Raw genomic sequence first — 18,226 nt, 5'->3', positions numbered from 1 at the left:
CCCCAGAGATAAGAATCATATGTGATTGTAGAACAGGTCCATAATGACAGTCTTGGTTCTTGGTACACTGAATGTGAGCAATCATGTCTTTCAAGCAAATGTCTTGCACAAACACTAGAGTGATTGATGTCATATAAATTCCTAAGTGCATGCAAAAAGAACTATCTGAAAAAACAACTTTACTACCTGGTGTACATGCATACATTTTCTATAAATGCCTACACATTTTTGGCAGGAACATCATCTACCATAAATACTTGTTTCCATTATTCCTAAAGAATGCATTGATACTTCCTACTAATACAGTCAAAAATAGTTACCTGTAGTTCCCCATGTGTCTATTTTCATGCTCCTCTTTGGAAATCTGTTTACGTACTTGTGCAAGTCTTTCCTTCTATAAATCAAGAAAATAAGACAATTAAAACAAAGAGAGCATAAGCCACGGGCAAGAAACAGCACATTTTTTCCTTCCTACCAGTTCTTCTTTTCTCCTTTCCAGTGTGTGGCGCTGCTTCTCCCAGTCTGAGGAACCGGGCAACAGTTTTTTCATTGAACCTTGACCATACAGTCTTTTTTGAGCCTCAGCCTTCTGTTGAGCTAAATTTCTCCTTTTATCACTTGTCCTGAAACACAGATGATATTAAGATATGTCAATCCAATGCAGCTGAGATGAGATGTACTTTCATCTCAAGTATATCATCTGTATTTTTCAGTCAGTCATGTGCAGTTTATGGTATAAAATTAGAACTGAAACACTCATTAAGAATTTTTTTAAAATATTAACTTTTATGGCTGCAATATTTTCACACTTTAAGGTGTGAAACATGGTTGTATCTATTTTCCTGAAGTACAGATTTTCTCCAACATATCCCAACTACAAAATTTTCCTGTAGAGGGGTATGGCTTTTGACTGGATGTGAAACTATCGCCAAAACAAAATTTCCTGTATGGCCACATGCACTCATATCCCCACTTTGAGACCTGTTTGAAAAATCATTTAAAAAATTTTTAAAAAGTACAAAAGTTACTGTTACCACTCATTTTTTGCAAGCACATGAGCAAGAAGAAAAATTAAATTTGGGTTAATTTCAATAGCAAAACTGACAGCAAGGGAAACATTTACATTTTGAAAATATGAAGGTGGAAAAAAAAGGTCTTCATTTTCTCCTAGTCCAGTTCAAATTTAAAAAAAAAATAAAATCAAAGCAACAGCAAGAGAGCCAGACTGAAGAAAAGAGGACAAGTTTACCGTATGTTGAGAAGCTTTAATGCATTTAGCAGAACACCTTTTTTTACATCATAGTCTATTTTTTGATCAGTTCCAAAGCTTGGGGCACGATTAATCTGAAAAAACGAGATACAGAAGACTCAGGAATGTTCACCTTCACTGGGAACACATCTATTGTAAGAGGCTTTGGAGAAACCATTCTTTCAAATGTAGCAGAGATTAAGAGAATACATGTTGAGAAGCTCATTTTCATTTGTATTTTTAAAAAAATAGAGCACTGAGTATCACAGATACTGGGAGCCAGGAGATGTACCTTTCAGCCACCGAGTTATCCAGACACTTACAATGAACACCATTCAAGTACTGGCACTGTAAATCCAGTCTAATCTATTCTTGGTTGCTGCAACCAGAAAATTTACCATGCAAAGTGCTGTTAAACACGTTATAACAGACTGTGCCGTGCTACGGTAGCCCAGCACAGGAAGAGTTAAACTCTTTCCTATTTCTGAATCTGAAAGCAACTTCAAATACTTCTCTAAAAAGTAACAACTATATAAGGACGGAAAGAGGCTCTAATTCAAGGACTTCTCAAGTATATTTAAATAACTATTCAGATACACGTTACAGCAACACCTAGAGATCTAAGTTATTAAATCAGTACACAGCGTGAAAACATAAAATAATTAACAGTCTCAGTAACAAAAAGCTTATAAGCTAAGTACAAGATAAGAGATTAAAAACGTTACCATAAATATAGAGGAACAAGGGAAATGCAACTGGGAATCAGTGAGACTAAATCACACACTTAACAGCCAGGAGTCTCAACCAACCACCATATAACCACCGCCAAGCTTTGGAGCCCCTGCAGAAGAACGTCAGCTTTTGGAAAGCTTGGAGGAGGGATAATGAAGTAGCTCCATCAACGTTTCTAGGAACACCTTCCAGGCTGGTATAAAACTTTATACGTGAGCAATGGGTGCTAATGAGAGGCAGAAATCTCACCTTGACAGTGAATGAGCAATGCTGGTTACAGAAGGGACAGACACTAAAGAGCTTCAGAAGTGAAAACTAATACCTTGTGCCCCAGGCAAATAAGAAGTGGGATACAGAGACAGTTAGTATGTTCAAATCAGAGGGCAAAAGCGGTTCATTAAAATTGTGTTTTAGCACTTTTGATACATTAGAGCATCGTAGAGCCTCTACAGTTGTGGGACAAAGAACTATTCTGGCTGGTGAGCCACCAGCTGTCCTGCTGCTGAGTCCCAGCTGCCCCATCGCTTATGCTTATAGCCAAAGGGTACCTTTTGGCTTTGAGAATCAGCTTGTTTGCTGGTTTTGCAGACAGGCTGGCGAAGTGAGCAATGAGATCTGACGTTGAAAGAAAAATGATGAAAATTCAGCAGAAAGAGTGAAAAAGTGCATACATATTCTTTTTTGGAAGACTTTCATCCAAATATTTAATCGACCAACCTCCTTAGACTGACCTGTTCGTCTCCTATCACATCACAAAGGGTAATTTTTTTTTTCTAAACTGTGATAGTACAAATATTTATTGACATTCTTTTTTTTTTTAATGTGAATGTTCCACTTTCAGCTAAGCAAACATGTAAACATTCAGAGAAACGAACACAAGGATTAAAACCCAGTTCTCCAACATTTCATTAGAGAATACTGGCAGTTGACAAGACCACAGACACACTGCATCTCATTTTCAACATGACGTTTAAACAAAACACTTTAACTAGAGCTGCATTGATTAAATACAGCTGATAACTGAAATGAGTTGGAAATACTCTGATTTTCAGATATCATATTATCTAATCCAGGAAGGATTTGTGTATGTTTACATACATATGCATGAAGATCCAATATGGAGCCTTATGCTTCAGTCCAGCAAATACCTAAGTACACAAAAAGCTTACTGGACTGAAAACAGAGACATAAAATCAAGCCCCAACTCCTTATTCAGGAGAAATGTGAGGTATAGAACAAAATGATATTCTGTACCATGTATTGAATTTTTTTACTCCATATGAACAGGTAGCAACTAACAATATTCTGCTTCGAAATGATGGTTTTGCATGCATTAAAAACAGGTGAACAGACAGAAATATATTTATTAAAACTTCCAACAAATTAATTTCTGATTTTTTATGTACACCGAATCCTTAAATCCAGTGAGACTGCAGTTATATACGAGGGCTTATTTGGAACATGTAAAATATTATGTTGGTCCAATACTGAATTCCTAGAAATGCACAGACACATGCTTACACAGCATTGAAGCATCCAACTTGAGAGCATACAAAAGTGCACACTGTTGTATTTATATTTGGTTTAGGTACTTCCTAGATTTACAACAATTTGAAGTATAATATTGGGCATAAATTCTGCATTAATAAAAATGCTATAACTATGTGTTGCTTATATGAGCACCAGTGAGAATTAACACTATGGAAAGTGTAATATAATTTAAATAACAGTTTCTCTCCTACAGGATGAATTTTGCCAAAAATCTACATCTCGCTCTTCTGAACAAACAAAAACATACCGACTCTGTTTATTAAGCAGAAAATTAAAGTGGGGGTAGGAAAGATGTAAGAAGGCATTTGAAATGCTATTATGAAGCAAAATGCTATTATGAGACATTACACAATCACTCCACACTAAGGTTTCTGTCACTTTAATGCAGCGATTTAAGAGGCTGAAAAGCTATGGCATTCATAGTTAAAACTGGAGCACTGCTTTATCACCTGCATCCTCAATTTTTCTGACATACCATTCACGACTAATGTTTGAGATCCCAATCCTCCTGTGACCTCAATCCGAAAGAGTAACCAGCGGGGCAGTAAAAACAGTGATCCAGTTCTGGATAGCTATTGCAAACTTGGCTTGGTGCAATACGTTTCAGGTAGCAGCAGATGCAGGTCCAGTACAAATAAAATCCGAGCAACTGGGTACATCAGAAAGTTAATCATAGAAAGCAGGTGTGAATTTAAAGTTCATTAGCTATTCCATACTAACTGTTTATGTGTATACTTCAGCTGCCTCTTGATTTAGGATGACTATGTGCAAGGATGCTTCACTAACAAACTTTTCTCTTTAACCCTCTTCATCTGTTCCATGCATCTCCCTTCTCACAACAGAAACTTCAGGAGGCAGTCTTGACAGCTGACCTTAAATGTCAGCTAAAAAGTTTACTTATCACTGAGTGTAGATGGAGTTATGGGAGGTATAAAAATGTGGAATATCTTCATCCAGCATTGCTACCCAAAGCTTCATAACCTGAACCCACAGCGTAAGTCTCTGATGTGCAAAACCACCCATACTCTTGACGTAAATCTGCAAGAAATCATAATTAAGTCACAAAAAAGGGTTTAATCCACAAATAACATTTTTAGAGCAGAAAAACCCTCTTCAATACCAGAAAAAAACCCAAGCAGCAGATAATCTAATCTCCAGAGCATACAGATAATATGCTCCCTGCAAAGAGCACAACTAACTAAACTGGCTACCACAACATTTTACAGTCTCACCACACAATACCTTTTCAAGGCTCCACTCACTTGTTCTCAGAGGTAACTAATGCCTTTTTCCTCAACAGTGACTTCATATTATACACTACCTGGGACCTCACTTGAAGCAAAAAAATACCTACATGCTTGATCTAGCTGACTACCTTCCATGATCAGCACTACTCTTAAACTAGCAGCTATCTGGTTGAATCTACTCATGACAGATTTTATAACACTAATTCTGGAGCTATGGCAGTGGCGTGCATTAGGTTTCTTTGATTAAGTTATCTTCAAAACTTCAAATTTTCTAATGTGTTGTATACAGCAACGCATCAAAAAGAAAAATTACTTAATAAACAGATACAGTAATCCTCTATATAGACTCCTGGACATAATGTTTCTCACATCTATTATTTTTACAATATCACAATTTTATCTCCCAAATATCTGCTTTACTGGTGATGATACTTTAGGTTCTTTACTTTCTATGACTTTTCAATAGCTATAGAACTGAATTGTCCACATAAGTTTTTAACTCCTCCAACTGAAATCTTCAACGTTGGTTTCACAATTAAAATTTCACTGAATATAGCACATACAATTAATCAAACTGCTTGTAAGCACAGCAGTTGTGTAGCTCAGTGTATTTCATAATTACATACTTGTCACCAGAGGACCTCATATCTGTAATGCTTAAATTAAGCAGCAAAAGTTGAAGTACCTCCTGTGAAGGCTCCCATCCACAGTTACATTTGCAAAGGATTCCGATTTTACAAAAAATTAAACGCTGTAAATTTGTAAGATAAACCATTTTCTTCTTCACCAAGACATGGGATAAATTTCAGCCTGGCATTTCACCTCTTTACCAAAACAGTCAAAGAGCATACTCTCACCTCCCACTGCTGCAGCCTATTAGCATGGAGTAGGAAAAGAAATTTTCCACTATCTGTCACACATACCTATTGAAAAGACCTTTCAAATATGAAGAGAGATTACATGAATGACTTTATAAAGCTATAATCAATTGAATAAAATATTACACCCTTTCAATAACAGGGATTTAATCTCTGTTCAATCTGTAGGACAGTGTGAATGTTTTGGAAGGGATCTCATTCTTTATTAAAGTGATTGAGATTACTAACAATAGAATTCAGAAAGCAAAAGAAATTTACAAGCCATAAAAATCCTATTACACAGAAAGCTGTTAGTGGCTATCATTGAGCAGATATTTGATTAGCAACAATCATGAAGTTCATTGTAATCACTCATTCCTAATCTTCACAAATTGTGAGAGTGCTAACCCCCTTTTTCTTAGCTTAAGCAGAAGGCTGTTCTTCCATGGCAGTTTAAATTGATACAAATCCAAGCTGTCATACTCTGCCTACTTCATTGTCTTTGCACTGGGGTCTACAGAGAGTGAGGAAGCTGATGCCAACGATCCACATGAAGATTAACCTCACCAAAAATTATTTTTCATTGGTCCTTGATCATCTCAGGAAGGAATCCTACAAGCACCAGTGCCATCACAGGGAAAGGGGCAGGGAGCATGCCTTCAACAAAGGACAGGAGGAAGGCAGAGATCTTGCAGCCGGTACATTGTTCAGTTTAAGCACCACAGAACTGCCTCATATGGGTGCTGTTTCACGTTTAACCTAGTCCAGTGCGACTGCAGGCTGCCAGAAAGGACTGGTGCTGCCCCTCTCTTAGTCCTGCCTTCATGTCACTTCCCTCTTCCCTGCACCAAACCAAACGTTGTGAAGTCCCTGCGTGAGGAAGTTCTGCAGGCTGATTTAGTGTAAAATTATGGTTTGCTTGGAATGGTAAATGAGACGTTCATCCAAACAGCACCAGAAACATCTCATCCAATAGACATGACCACCAGACAGAGGCAAGTTGCTAGCCCAGCTCTTTGGGCAACTGCCCATAGTAAGACGATATTATATGTTAAATCAAACTGCAGTCTTTTTCACTCTTGATTCATGGGAAAAGTGGAAAGAGTAGGAGTTACTACTGAAGGCAAATATTGAGCCAGTTAAAGCCATGTGTGCTTACTGGATTCAGTGCTACTGTTTGAAAGCAAAGAGAACCCATGTACGAGCGTCAGAGAGAGGAAAAAGACAACAGACAGCAGAAGAAAGAGCCCCAAAAATGGCTCTCCAAGGCAACAGAGGGAGAGGCTGCCTGGGCACAAAAATCACTGAAAGGAAGTCGTCTTTGTTACAAATAAATAAAATTAAAAAGAAGGAAAGGATTGAACCAAAGAGCTAGATGAGTAGTCTCATCAGTTGCTCCTCCTAACAGTAACCGGAAAGGTTCTAAATATTGCTAAACTCTTGGGTCAAGGGGCAACTGAGCTTCAGTTACACTAAATAATAAATTTGTGGATCTGTATATAAGGTGAGTTTCTCTCACCCACATAAAACCACAATCAAGTTGGGTACCCTGCACTTGAGGCAGTTAATAAAATGTGATCTTTCTCTCCAGGGATCCCAACTTTGTGATCCCAACTGGCTATAATGAGGCTGAACAAGGCTGGAGTCCATCCAAGAACTTCAACTGTATGATTTTCCTATGTACATAAAGTAACCTAGCTTGGAAATTCTGGTCCAAAAGAGTAAAACTGGATTTTCTGGGAACAGAGGGGAAATCTAGGTAGTTGTTACTACTCAGAAAGGACGGAGGCTGCTGGGACTGCACAGATGCTTGCCAGAAACATTTGGTGCCACGAGATGGCAATCATGCATTTCCCACAGCCCTCACTTCAGTAGAAGGTTCCGGAAGTTCAGTAGCATCAAGGAGCAGGAGAGCTACATTGCATCAGGGCAATCTAAACAAAAGTCATCTCAGGAAAGCAGAGTCATTATAACGTTGCACAATTTATTTCTTATAATAGTTTATTAAGCTATCTTTATAACAGAAAAGCTACATGACCTATGGAAACATGAAACTAGATTTACCATCCTAATCCTATTTTGGCAATTTTCCCATAACACTGGGAACATTCGGAACCTTGTGATTAGTACTTGTTACCACTGTTAGAAAGAATGATTCACTCCCCTAAGGGGGGTTTGGCAAGAGGGAAATGGTGGAAAAAAAAATAAGAGTGGAAAGCTGGGGAAGAAGCCAGAACTGGTTTAGGAAAAAAAAAAATTATATATGGATATACATATATACACACACACTCTGTATATATATTATGTAGTGTGTATATATATACACTGTATATTCAATCTTTACTACACTACATATAGTATACATACAGTGTGCATACATATACATACTGTGTGTTTGTTCTGAGAGTGCTGCAAAAAATATGAACAAGCACAGTAAAATTCAGTGGATGAGTATAGAAGCTGAATTACTAAGTTTCAAAGTTTGAAATTTCAGTTAGTTTAGTTCAATGTCTGGCAAAATAAGTTGAAGGATACCCGTATCACCAAAAGCAGATAAGGAAATAATTAGACTTCTGTATTTAAAAAAAATAATAACCAGGTACACAACTCCAAGTCCTGAAGTATTCTCCATCAACGCAAAATACCAGAGCAGCATTTACTACTTTGCAAGATCCCTCCCTCACAAACAAGGCGTCGGGGATAGTATGATTCTCCTCTGAGAAGCATTATCAGACATGGTGAATCAAATCCCTAAAATCTCCATTCTGCATGTAAACATCCATGGCAGATAGAGGGTTGTCCTTCAGAACGGATTCACCACACGGGTTGGTTCACCATCTCTCATAGAAGAGGTCTGTCACCATTTGCTACAAGGCTGGGTGAAATGCATACACAGACCAACTTCAGACTGCACTTAAACAACTACATACACTTATATGCAAGCTACAGGCAACCTACAGATGATAATCCGGAAGCGTAGAGCTAAATCAAAGGGGTAGCAGGCTTTGCTCAACAAAAAGAGAAGATGTCAATGCAGTACAGACTAAGTTCATGTCACGTGCTTCTTTTGGCTGGCACATCAAAGCCAGCAAATATGCCTATGTCTGCATTGCAACAGTGAAGGAATTTATGTTTTTCTAATTAAAATTATACTGACCCCCTGAGAGAAATAAGCACGACGAAACAACTGTTGACAGTATTAATGGCCTGAGAACAAGGTTATAATTCAGTAAATTAATTGTGTACATTTTGCGCATCAGTAGCCAAATCATATTCATGATTTATTGTCAATAGACAGATTTTTAATACATTTTGCTTTTTTCCTCCAGCTGTACAGCCTCCCAACCAGTTAACATAATGATATAAGACAATCTGAAAAAAGACAAGTGAACTCTATGTATATGTTATTAATCGTGTAATTAAAGAGACACAACAGACAAACCTCAAACATTCCTGGTTGAAAATGTGTTCAAGCACCACTTAAGCTTAACTGTACCAGTAACATGTCAGAGGAGAAATAGTTATCCCAGTCCATTCAGGCCAATTGTTTGACAGCATTTCATGTATACTTAATTAGTTTCCTCTGTTTATGTGGGTGCTTTTAAAAGCCACAGGAGAGGAAAAGAACACACATCCCAAAAAAGAGAAAATTAAGACCATACATTCACAAAAGTTGCCAGAGCCATATACAGAGCCATACTCATGAATGAAATCTATGTAGCACCCAATTGCTATAAAGAAGGTCCTTCAGCTACAATAACAACTGGATTAACATCACATTTCTCATTAAAACTTTCAAAAACATCTGAAATGCAACATTCCTCCAGGAAGACGATTACCTTTATCTGAGTCTCCAAAACCACTGCAAGGCAGTGTTTCCATATGGATGCTGCAGAAAAAGCACCATCTACGCACTCAACAACAGTACCTCCTGCAATGCAGAGATTTTCTTTGGAAGTTTTCTTACATAGATATGAATTCAGCTGGGGCTTTGTTAACTTTACTCTTAAAAATTTACTTTACATTTGTTTAAAGAGGTTTACCTCTAGGAGCCATGGTTTTAGTTTTCTGTCCAGCAGAATATCAAATCCCAGGACTTCAAAGCAGACACTGTCACTTCCTGGTGCTTGCCCTGGCCTGCACATGCGATAAGCATGAAGAACATGTGGCTCTGCAACTATGAGAGTCTTCACTACTAACTCCTGTAGGGATTTTTTTCAGAAAAATTCATCAAGAGAGAAGACACCAGTATATATTGAGCTAATGTGTTTCACACTTTAATCTTTTACATTTCATTAAAGTATCTACTAAAAAAAGATTTAAAATACCAAATAAATGGTCTATAATAAATAAACTATTTCTATGGAGTAACAGATATATTTTTTTTATATAGCTCTAGAGTATATTGTTATACTTTCCAGAGTAGATACGTACTTTTAGACACATAATAACTTAAACGCTAAAGGTATTTTGGGAACAAAGTATAATATTGCCAATCTTCACCCATTTCATTTTGCAATATAATTTTCAATATTCTCAGAATTATATGTACAGATGATGCTTAAGCTCTAACAGTCTTAGGCCTATTCCTCACCTAAAGACACCTGTAACATAACCACTGACTTCAATGGCGCATGTTCCAGTCCATAGATATATGCAACTCTGACTACAGTTTTCTAAATATTCACACATAAAATTCACTTTATACTCTAGAAAAGTCTCCAAGAATTTAAATGGGTTGGTTCCTTTGTATCATATTACTTACGTGAATAACTGTTTGAAAGGGCTTTTGTCCCTCAGAAAAAGTTTAACATTGAATTTATAATCAAACTCTGAATTTAGCCTTTTAAAAACCATAATCATCATTTATAGTATGTCCTTTGTGGCATGCATTGCTGAGAATTTGGATTAATAAAGTTTCAAAAATCATTCTGGATTCCAGTAAAGCAGATGGCAGAAGCAATTAATTTTCTAAGAATATACGTACACAAAATAAAGAAAAGCGTATTAGTTTTATCTTACTGAAATATCACTCCAGAATTTGGAGACATCAAGATTATTTGTTTCTAGAAACTCAGTAAACCATTTTATGGAGCGTTTGCTTCCTTTGTCTTCTGTTTCATCCCGTCCAAAGTGTTCATTATGTTTGTTGACAGAGTAGTTAGTCAGATGCATATACAATTGACTCTAAAAAAGGGAGAAAAGACATTAAAAAATCCTTAAACACAACTCTAGCATGGTCAATTCAAAAAAATTAAAAGAAAAAAACCATGTTAAATCAATAGTGACATAGTCAAACAGTTCATATTTGCAAATAACACTATATGCAGATTTAGTGTTTCTGATTCTTGGAGACTTCCTCTACTGAATGTTCTAGCCTTCTTATAACAAAACCTGTGCTCGTATTTAAGCCAGTTGCAGTCAACCGATCTACCACTCAACATCTGGTTAGGCAATATATCTGCCATTTTTACAGGTCTATATGTAAATAACTACCTAGAAATGTGAAGAGCAATTATCATAACTTACAGAATGATTACATTCCACAAGAAGCAAACAATAAAGATGGTATTTTGAAGCGCTACTTTAAAAGTGCTAAAAAACACTCTGGCATCTGTTTCATAGACAATCCCACATTTCAGTTTTCACTGTAGTTTATTTATGAGAAATGTTCTCATGATAGTGGTACTTTAAAATATCTGTTACGTATAAACTCATCTGCCATATTGATATCTGCCAAAATTGCTCATTTTTTATTGGCTGGTAGCCGTACATCAGCGGAAGGTAAATTTCAAGATATACATTACATAAATGAGTGAGAGCCAGAGTTCCTTTATGGAGCAAAATGTCACCAGCAATAGATTCATGTTATCAGTTGCATTTAAAAAAAAAAAAATTACCTTTCCAAGACCAATTTATAAGTCATGATTTATATGTTTACATTATCTGCCAGTACAGATACTAATTCAGCTTTCCACCTACACTACCACGATGACTGTCCTCGTCACAGTGACAGTTCTCTGTCATGTTTGATTCCTTACTGGAATGTAGTTGATGTTCTAAGCTGACCATAAGCCTTCTGTTTCAATTCCTTTTTGATAAGATAGCCAATAGATAACACAAGCCTTCTGCTGTAATTTATCTCACTGCACTTACTTATGTTTAAAACACCTTAATGAAATTAACAAACCCAATCGACTTAATTGCAGGCTAGTTAACAATATATTGTATTAGCACTACAAATAACGAATTTCTCCCATAGCTTCCAATTACTGCTTTGAGAATCATTCTGAAACCTCTTGGTTTTGAATCGTTATAAATGTCATCTTTCCATGAAATTCAAATTATTTCAGACAAAAGCAATTACTTTTCAGACTACAAAAATATTGACGTGGTTTTAGAACATTTATTAAGCATCTGAACTAATCTTTAGTCTGAAGTTATCTGGAACAATGTCACCGTGGAACAATGTCATCCAAAGAACAATGTCACTAGTGATAAGCTAGGCTATTTCATACAATAGACAAACTACAACATGAACAGTTGTGAGAACACAGAAACAACTGCCTGTTCTGTTTATCTGCTCAGATAATGAGTACAGACTGAGGTATAAAAAACTCAAATCTACTGATGCCTCCCAATGCTTCACATCTACTTCTTTCTTAACAGACATCTGCATTTTGGTCTGTGCCAGAAGAGAGGGGTTACACCTCTCAACAGGGGAAGATGCTGTACAGTGAACGGGAGGATTAAAGTGTCCAAAAACTTTAGCATGTCCCTTGCCATTTCTTGGTTCTCTGCAAGTTTACAGGCAGCCCTGCTGTACCACCCTGAAGTTGACAAGTACATACTCCTCTCCCCGCTGAAGCAGTCCCTGACAGACAGCACCGGCAGCAGATTCCCTCACGTTCAGGGACTGCAGTGACCACTCTCATGCACTGGTCTTTGTATCGCTGTTTTTCTGTTTTCTGCATAGGTTCCTAACACAATGGCTGAAACATTGCAGGATCCTCAGCAGAAGCTCTAAACTTCAGGGATGTTAAACAACGATCTAGCAGGAGATAAACCTTACCCTCCCCCCTACCCCACCCCACACTGAGTCTCAGATAAATATAAAAGCAATGTAACTGTTCCTGAAGTGATTTTCTTTACTTCATTTTTTCTGGGTTGAACGTCAATAATTGACATCTTTTGCTTTCTTTTAGGAAATATTTAAACTCTTTAGCATGCATACATGCAAAGTCATATAAAATTTTTATACATAAGCAATAATATTGCTATACTTGTGATTTTGATAGAAAAGCATGAGTTAAATATCTTTCATTTTAATTTTTTCTCTTCAATGGCAATACAAAAATTCAGCCAGATGAATACCGAATTAAATCTCATGTCACAATTTATTTTATTTTACCTCCTCCAAACACTACACAGGTAAAATTCTACATGCATAAGCAATAAATCAGAATGAACTGCAACTTACCAAATTTGAGTCACTGGGGGGATGATACTTTTCTGTGCCCATTCTCACCAGTCCATCATGATATAAAAATACTTTCAATGGATCACAGGAGGTTACAAGAATATACACACGTAAATCAAACTTGTAGCCTTCCATAAGAAATGGTTTGTCAAGATATTCCTGAACAATCAAGTGATCCTGAGCTTGTAACTTTTCTCCATTTCTTATTAAAGAGATCCTGGTAAAAACAAAGGTTATTTTAAAAACATGGAACTTTGACATTACTCTTCGAAATAGCTTCGCATGGTCACCCAGCCAAGTAGTCAGGCTAAGGTCTACCTGGAGAAAAAGACTTACGTATCTGATTTGTAGGGTAGAGAAAAAGTGCCATTCGCTTACATGGCTTTTGGTTTCGTGTCCTTTATGGTCTTTCACTGGATGAAAAAAGGCAATGAGCCATTTCAAAATAACTTTCTGCTTCCTTTGATTCAACAATTTATATAATGGGTTCCCTCTACCCTTTGAAATCCTTTGGCAGAACGACCAGTCTCCAGCTTTTGTGATTATTCTTCCCCAAGCAGCTGTAAAATAGGCTTCCAGTCTTTCTTTGTCACAACTTCTGCCCAAGGTACAGGTTGCAAAGAACTTTCAGGGCTAACCTGACTCAGTGATGATGTTTGCAAAGCAGGACACTGATCGGTACAACTAAGGATGGCAAAGATTAAGCTCAGTACTTCTGTATTCCAGTTTCCCCACATCAGAATGAAAAATGGTTTCTATACATACTATAAACTGGCAGTCCCTAACTACACAGACTTTTAAATAACTGTAATAGCTAATATTTTTCAGTGTATCATTATTAACCCTGAATTCCCATAGCTTTGTTGCCTTAATCTTACCCTCTACCATTTATAATACATTTCAGTGTTCTGGTGCTGAATACTCCTAGTATACTGAAGTACTTTCCAGGCATTTCTCTGAAACATGCTGCTACCTCTCCCTTCAGCTTATCTTTGCCCTTATGAAGAGGACTGAAAAATAAGGAAATGGAAAAGTTTGGATGCTTTACTTTTACAGTAATTCTGATATATTTTTATTAACTAAGAACTTTACTATACTCTATAATCCAAATTGGTAGTAAAAGCAATAAAAGCTAAAATTGAAATATCTAAAACTAAGAACAGAGTTAAGAATGAAATTGCAATAGTTATTTCATTGTTTTTCACTGTGCAGCCCTGCCACAGGCAAAGCCGTTTCAACTCAGCTGCAGGTTGCAGACTCTGCAGGAGTGTCCCTCCTCCAGCATGGGTGTCACCTCCTTCCAAGAGTGCACCTCCAGCCGCAGCCCCAACAGTCTCCTCTGTTTCTCCTACACCGTGTGGCTGCCACTCTTAAATAAGTTTGCGCTTCTCTGACTGGCTGCAGTTTTGGCACGCAATGGGGTGGTTGGGCGGGTTTCAGAGCTGTGGAAGATCCTGACCTTCTACCACACATGACACCCCTGCAGCCCCCCCAGCCACCAAAACCCTGCCATTTATGCCCAATTCAATCTCACCCCATAAGTCTAAGCACAGCAGATTAATAAACATATTCTTTAGATAAATTCACAATAAAAATAATCCTGATCTTAAGAATTATTTAAGCCTCATCAGAAAATGCATTCTCTAATTATGCCACATTCAAAACAACATTAAAATACCACTTCCATTTAGCTTTATATTTTAGCTGTTTCTGCTTGTTAAGCCTTTGTCCAATACATGAACTTCTTATACTGAACATACAACTTTAACTACAAACTTCTCACTGATACACAGCTTCTGTTAATGTTGTGAATAGCACTGGATTTCACCTTTAATGGATAAGACGACTGAAGTTGCATGTTAACTTACCCATGTCCCATTGCACCGTTAGCTGGTTTGACTATGAAAGTTTTCTGTCTACGTTTCTTCTTCAGTTCTTTTACATAGTTCTGAAACTGTGTGTATTCTGCAGGGAAGATCCATGTTCGAGGAATAAAACTATACTCCTGAGGCTGACTCTTGATCATTCTGCAAAAAAGCATAATTGAGTTAAAATCTTTTAACTACTTTGATGTATCAATCCTAGGGATTAAAAAGTGTTTACAATAATTTGACAAGGAAACTTTTTTAGCAAAATGCTGTAATATGAAACCAAACTTCTGCAGTTGTTTAAGGATAGTTAGAGCTCTATAACATATACACATACTTTAAGAACAACAAAAGCAGACTGTCTTGTGCGTTTTTGCTTATTATCATACTGTATTTGCTTATTATGTTACTGGCATCCATCTCATTTCTTCGCATCCATTGAACTCCTGTTACAGTTTTTGTTCAGTTACTCAGATGATTTAATGCTATTCCTATTCTTATAAGTATTAAACTTACAATAGACCATGTTATTATAGATCTTTTCCTACCTAATAGACTCCTGGTTTCCTGTATTCTTCTTTTTTTTTTTTTCCTTGGGAGGGGTAGGGATATTTGGCAAGTTTCATATTGGTATGTATTGGGGGATGTATGAGGACCAACACACACAAAAAAAGAGGACCTGGGATATTTGAAGTTTCTTCCTGGGTGCAAAAAATATTAGTAACAAGGACTGAATTTAAAATTAAAATGGAAGCAATTTTAAAAGAGGTTTTTGTTTCTTTCTAGTCTTTTGAAGGAATTTCAGAAGTAAGGAATTGCAGTAAATATACTTTGACATAGGCCAAGCAACTGCTCAGGCACCTCCAATATAGGGGAAAACACAGAAGCTTGGATTTGTGTTTGGTACCAGCATATTGTGATTGACATTCCCTGAGCACCTGATTTAGTCAAAAGAAAGCAACGAAACGCAAAGCAAGACAAGGGAGGGGAAAATAGAAGAACTGAAACAAAAATTAAGTTAAGACATCATAGGGAACAATCTCTGAAACTGAATCTGGTTAAAGGATGCAGCAAGGCCCTGATCTCCCTGCTTTAATAGCTGTGGCAGCTGAGGTAGTGAGCACCTCTCATTTTAGAGCTCTGTTGTCTGAATGCAGAAAAGACAAACAGAAGAGGAAAAATGGTAGAGAATTCAGTTAGCAGAAGTTTCCCTCGCCCAAAGCTATGTATCTGGCCGATAGGAAGCATATACCCACGCCAGACTGGCAGTATGGGCTAGATAGGTATGGGTCAGCTTTAAACAAAGTAGCTCTAATACTGGTTGACAGCCAAGTTATAGGAGCAGTGTGGACTTCGTGGTACTACGCAGACTAGTATACCATAGCTCCCAGCAGAATAAATTTAGTCTTTGCTGAGTTAAATACTGGTACAGCTAGTTTGTTTCAGGTACTCAGAATGCCTGAAACTTCATACATAACCTCATATGAAATTAGTACGGGTAACTCAAAACTACTCTGTAACATAGGGTGGACACATCTAAAATACAAACATCCATTGACCGACAGAAAGTGACTGGTTGTTTAGAAAGAAATTAACTGATATAGGAAGTTCCCCAACTGTGATTTAAAAAAAAAAAAGACACTATGATGAATTTTAATACTTCGTAATTAATTACAGATTTAGGTATACTTTTACTTTTGTAATGGAAACGAATAGTATCAGGATAACTTAAATGTAAAAGACACAATATCATCCCAATTTTTCATTTCTACTATGAGCCTACATAATACTCCTGATGTAGCATAAGACACTTTTTCTTTAAGTGGCTCAGATACTAATGGAAAAAAACCAGAGCTGCCAACCACATCTGTAAGGCCAGGACTGTAGCCAAGCCCTACTGGTATAATAGATACGCTGTCACCAAATGGTTCAGCCAACTACCCAACAAACACTCTGCAGAAACCACAATAGCTATAGTAGTCTTGAAGTACTGCATGAGATTCAGTGCTTCTGCAGCTTCATTGTTAACTATTATTTTTACAAATTTGGTTTGATGAAAGCCACCAAATATTCACAAAAAAAGTTTTAAAAAACATAAATAGATATTATAATTCGTGATTCATGCATATTTTTAAACTACTCTCCACCTGCTATACATTTACAAATGTTATTACCTTGCTAACTTAATAACTCATCTAGGCAGAAATTATCCTATTTTTAGGCAAAAAGCAATTTCTGTGTTAGTTTCCATCCCCCTCCAAATTATTTATCATATGCATCCTGAAGTGTTACATGATAGAGACTTGCCATTTAACTTACAGGTTTCAGTACACATGCTCCCTACTCAATGAATATAGCTTCATGGTATTCTAGATATATTAATGTTATTTTGTGACTGCAAGTACATCAGTTCTATATGGCTTTTGCTATCTTATGCACAACTAGTAGACTACAAACACTTAATAGTATGAAGCGGAATACTTAACCATTGTTTACAAGTTCTGGTCCTCACTAAAACTTTCAACAAAAGAATTCAGCTCTCTTCTTTCCCTGCTTGGCCCTATTCAGAAATGGCTTAGGAACATCATCAAGTAGCTTGCGGAATCAAGACCTATTCCATTACAATAGCCCTATTTTCCAGCACATCTGCTATCCACTACTGTGGGTAACCACTTCTTCACTGTGCTGCTCTATCCTTTAGCCTTCGCAGTCCTTACCAAGAGGTCTGAGAATCAAACAGCAAGTTATTGTTCTTCTGAGTGCTATTTTAGCTCACTGATGTGGTCAGACTGTGCTCTTGTTTCTCAGAGTGCTTTCTGTGCAAAAGAATCAAAGGTGTTGAACAAAACGTAGGTAAGTAAAGACATGACTTGTCAGTCTAATAACGCAGGTTCCACTGCCTACGTTTCAAGATCTGCTGACTTTTCAAGTAGGAAAGGAGGTCAGTGGGTAGGTATGGATGAGAACGATTCTTGGCCCATGATCAGTTCACAAACCTTTTAAATGTAAACAACAAAGGTGTTGCAAAAATGATCATCTCATACATGGGTCTGTTCCCCTTCCCATTCATCCTGTACACCTTCTCCCCCACTTACTGTATTCATTCTGTAACCACACTTATCCTTCACATGAGGAGATCTCATCTAAGAGACCATTTACAGAAATTAAATCTAGTTGGCCCTACAATGGCACCTCTATTTTTTTTTCTTTTCTGTGTTCTGACTATTCCCCTTGAAAACGAT

General features: G+C 37.1%; 1 protein-coding gene across 5 annotated transcripts in view; it reads right to left on the bottom strand.

Moving 5' to 3' along the window:
• The window catches only part of TTLL7 (tubulin tyrosine ligase-like family, member 7), a 70,286-nt gene that overhangs the window by 29,163 nt on the left and 22,897 nt on the right, over positions 1 to 18,226 (bottom strand). For 4 of the 5 annotated variants that reach the window (XR_664022.1, XM_009333813.1, XM_009333810.1 and 1 more), the window contains exons 5-11: positions 14,985 to 15,143; positions 13,117 to 13,333; positions 10,659 to 10,823; positions 9,680 to 9,838; positions 1,250 to 1,344; positions 476 to 623; positions 321 to 394 (exon numbers count right to left, since the gene is read on the bottom strand). Coding sequence is in view for 4 of the 5 variants with exons in the window: in XM_009333813.1 (XP_009332088.1) it covers positions 321 to 394; positions 476 to 623; positions 1,250 to 1,344; positions 9,680 to 9,838; positions 10,659 to 10,823; positions 13,117 to 13,333; positions 14,985 to 15,143 (1,017 nt within the window). In the remaining variant the exon portion in view is untranslated. The remainder of the gene's footprint in view (positions 1 to 320; positions 395 to 475; positions 624 to 1,249; positions 1,345 to 9,679; positions 9,839 to 10,658; positions 10,824 to 13,116; positions 13,334 to 14,984; positions 15,144 to 18,226) is intronic. The other variant, XM_009333814.1, reaches the window with a different exon arrangement.

The sequence above is a fragment of the Pygoscelis adeliae genome, unplaced genomic scaffold (assembly GCF_000699105.1).
Source record: "Pygoscelis adeliae isolate BGI_AS28 unplaced genomic scaffold, ASM69910v1 Scaffold10, whole genome shotgun sequence".
NCBI classification, from domain to species: Eukaryota; Metazoa; Chordata; class Aves; order Sphenisciformes; family Spheniscidae; genus Pygoscelis; species Pygoscelis adeliae.
This window is presented reverse-complemented; position numbering and strand designations above follow the sequence as displayed.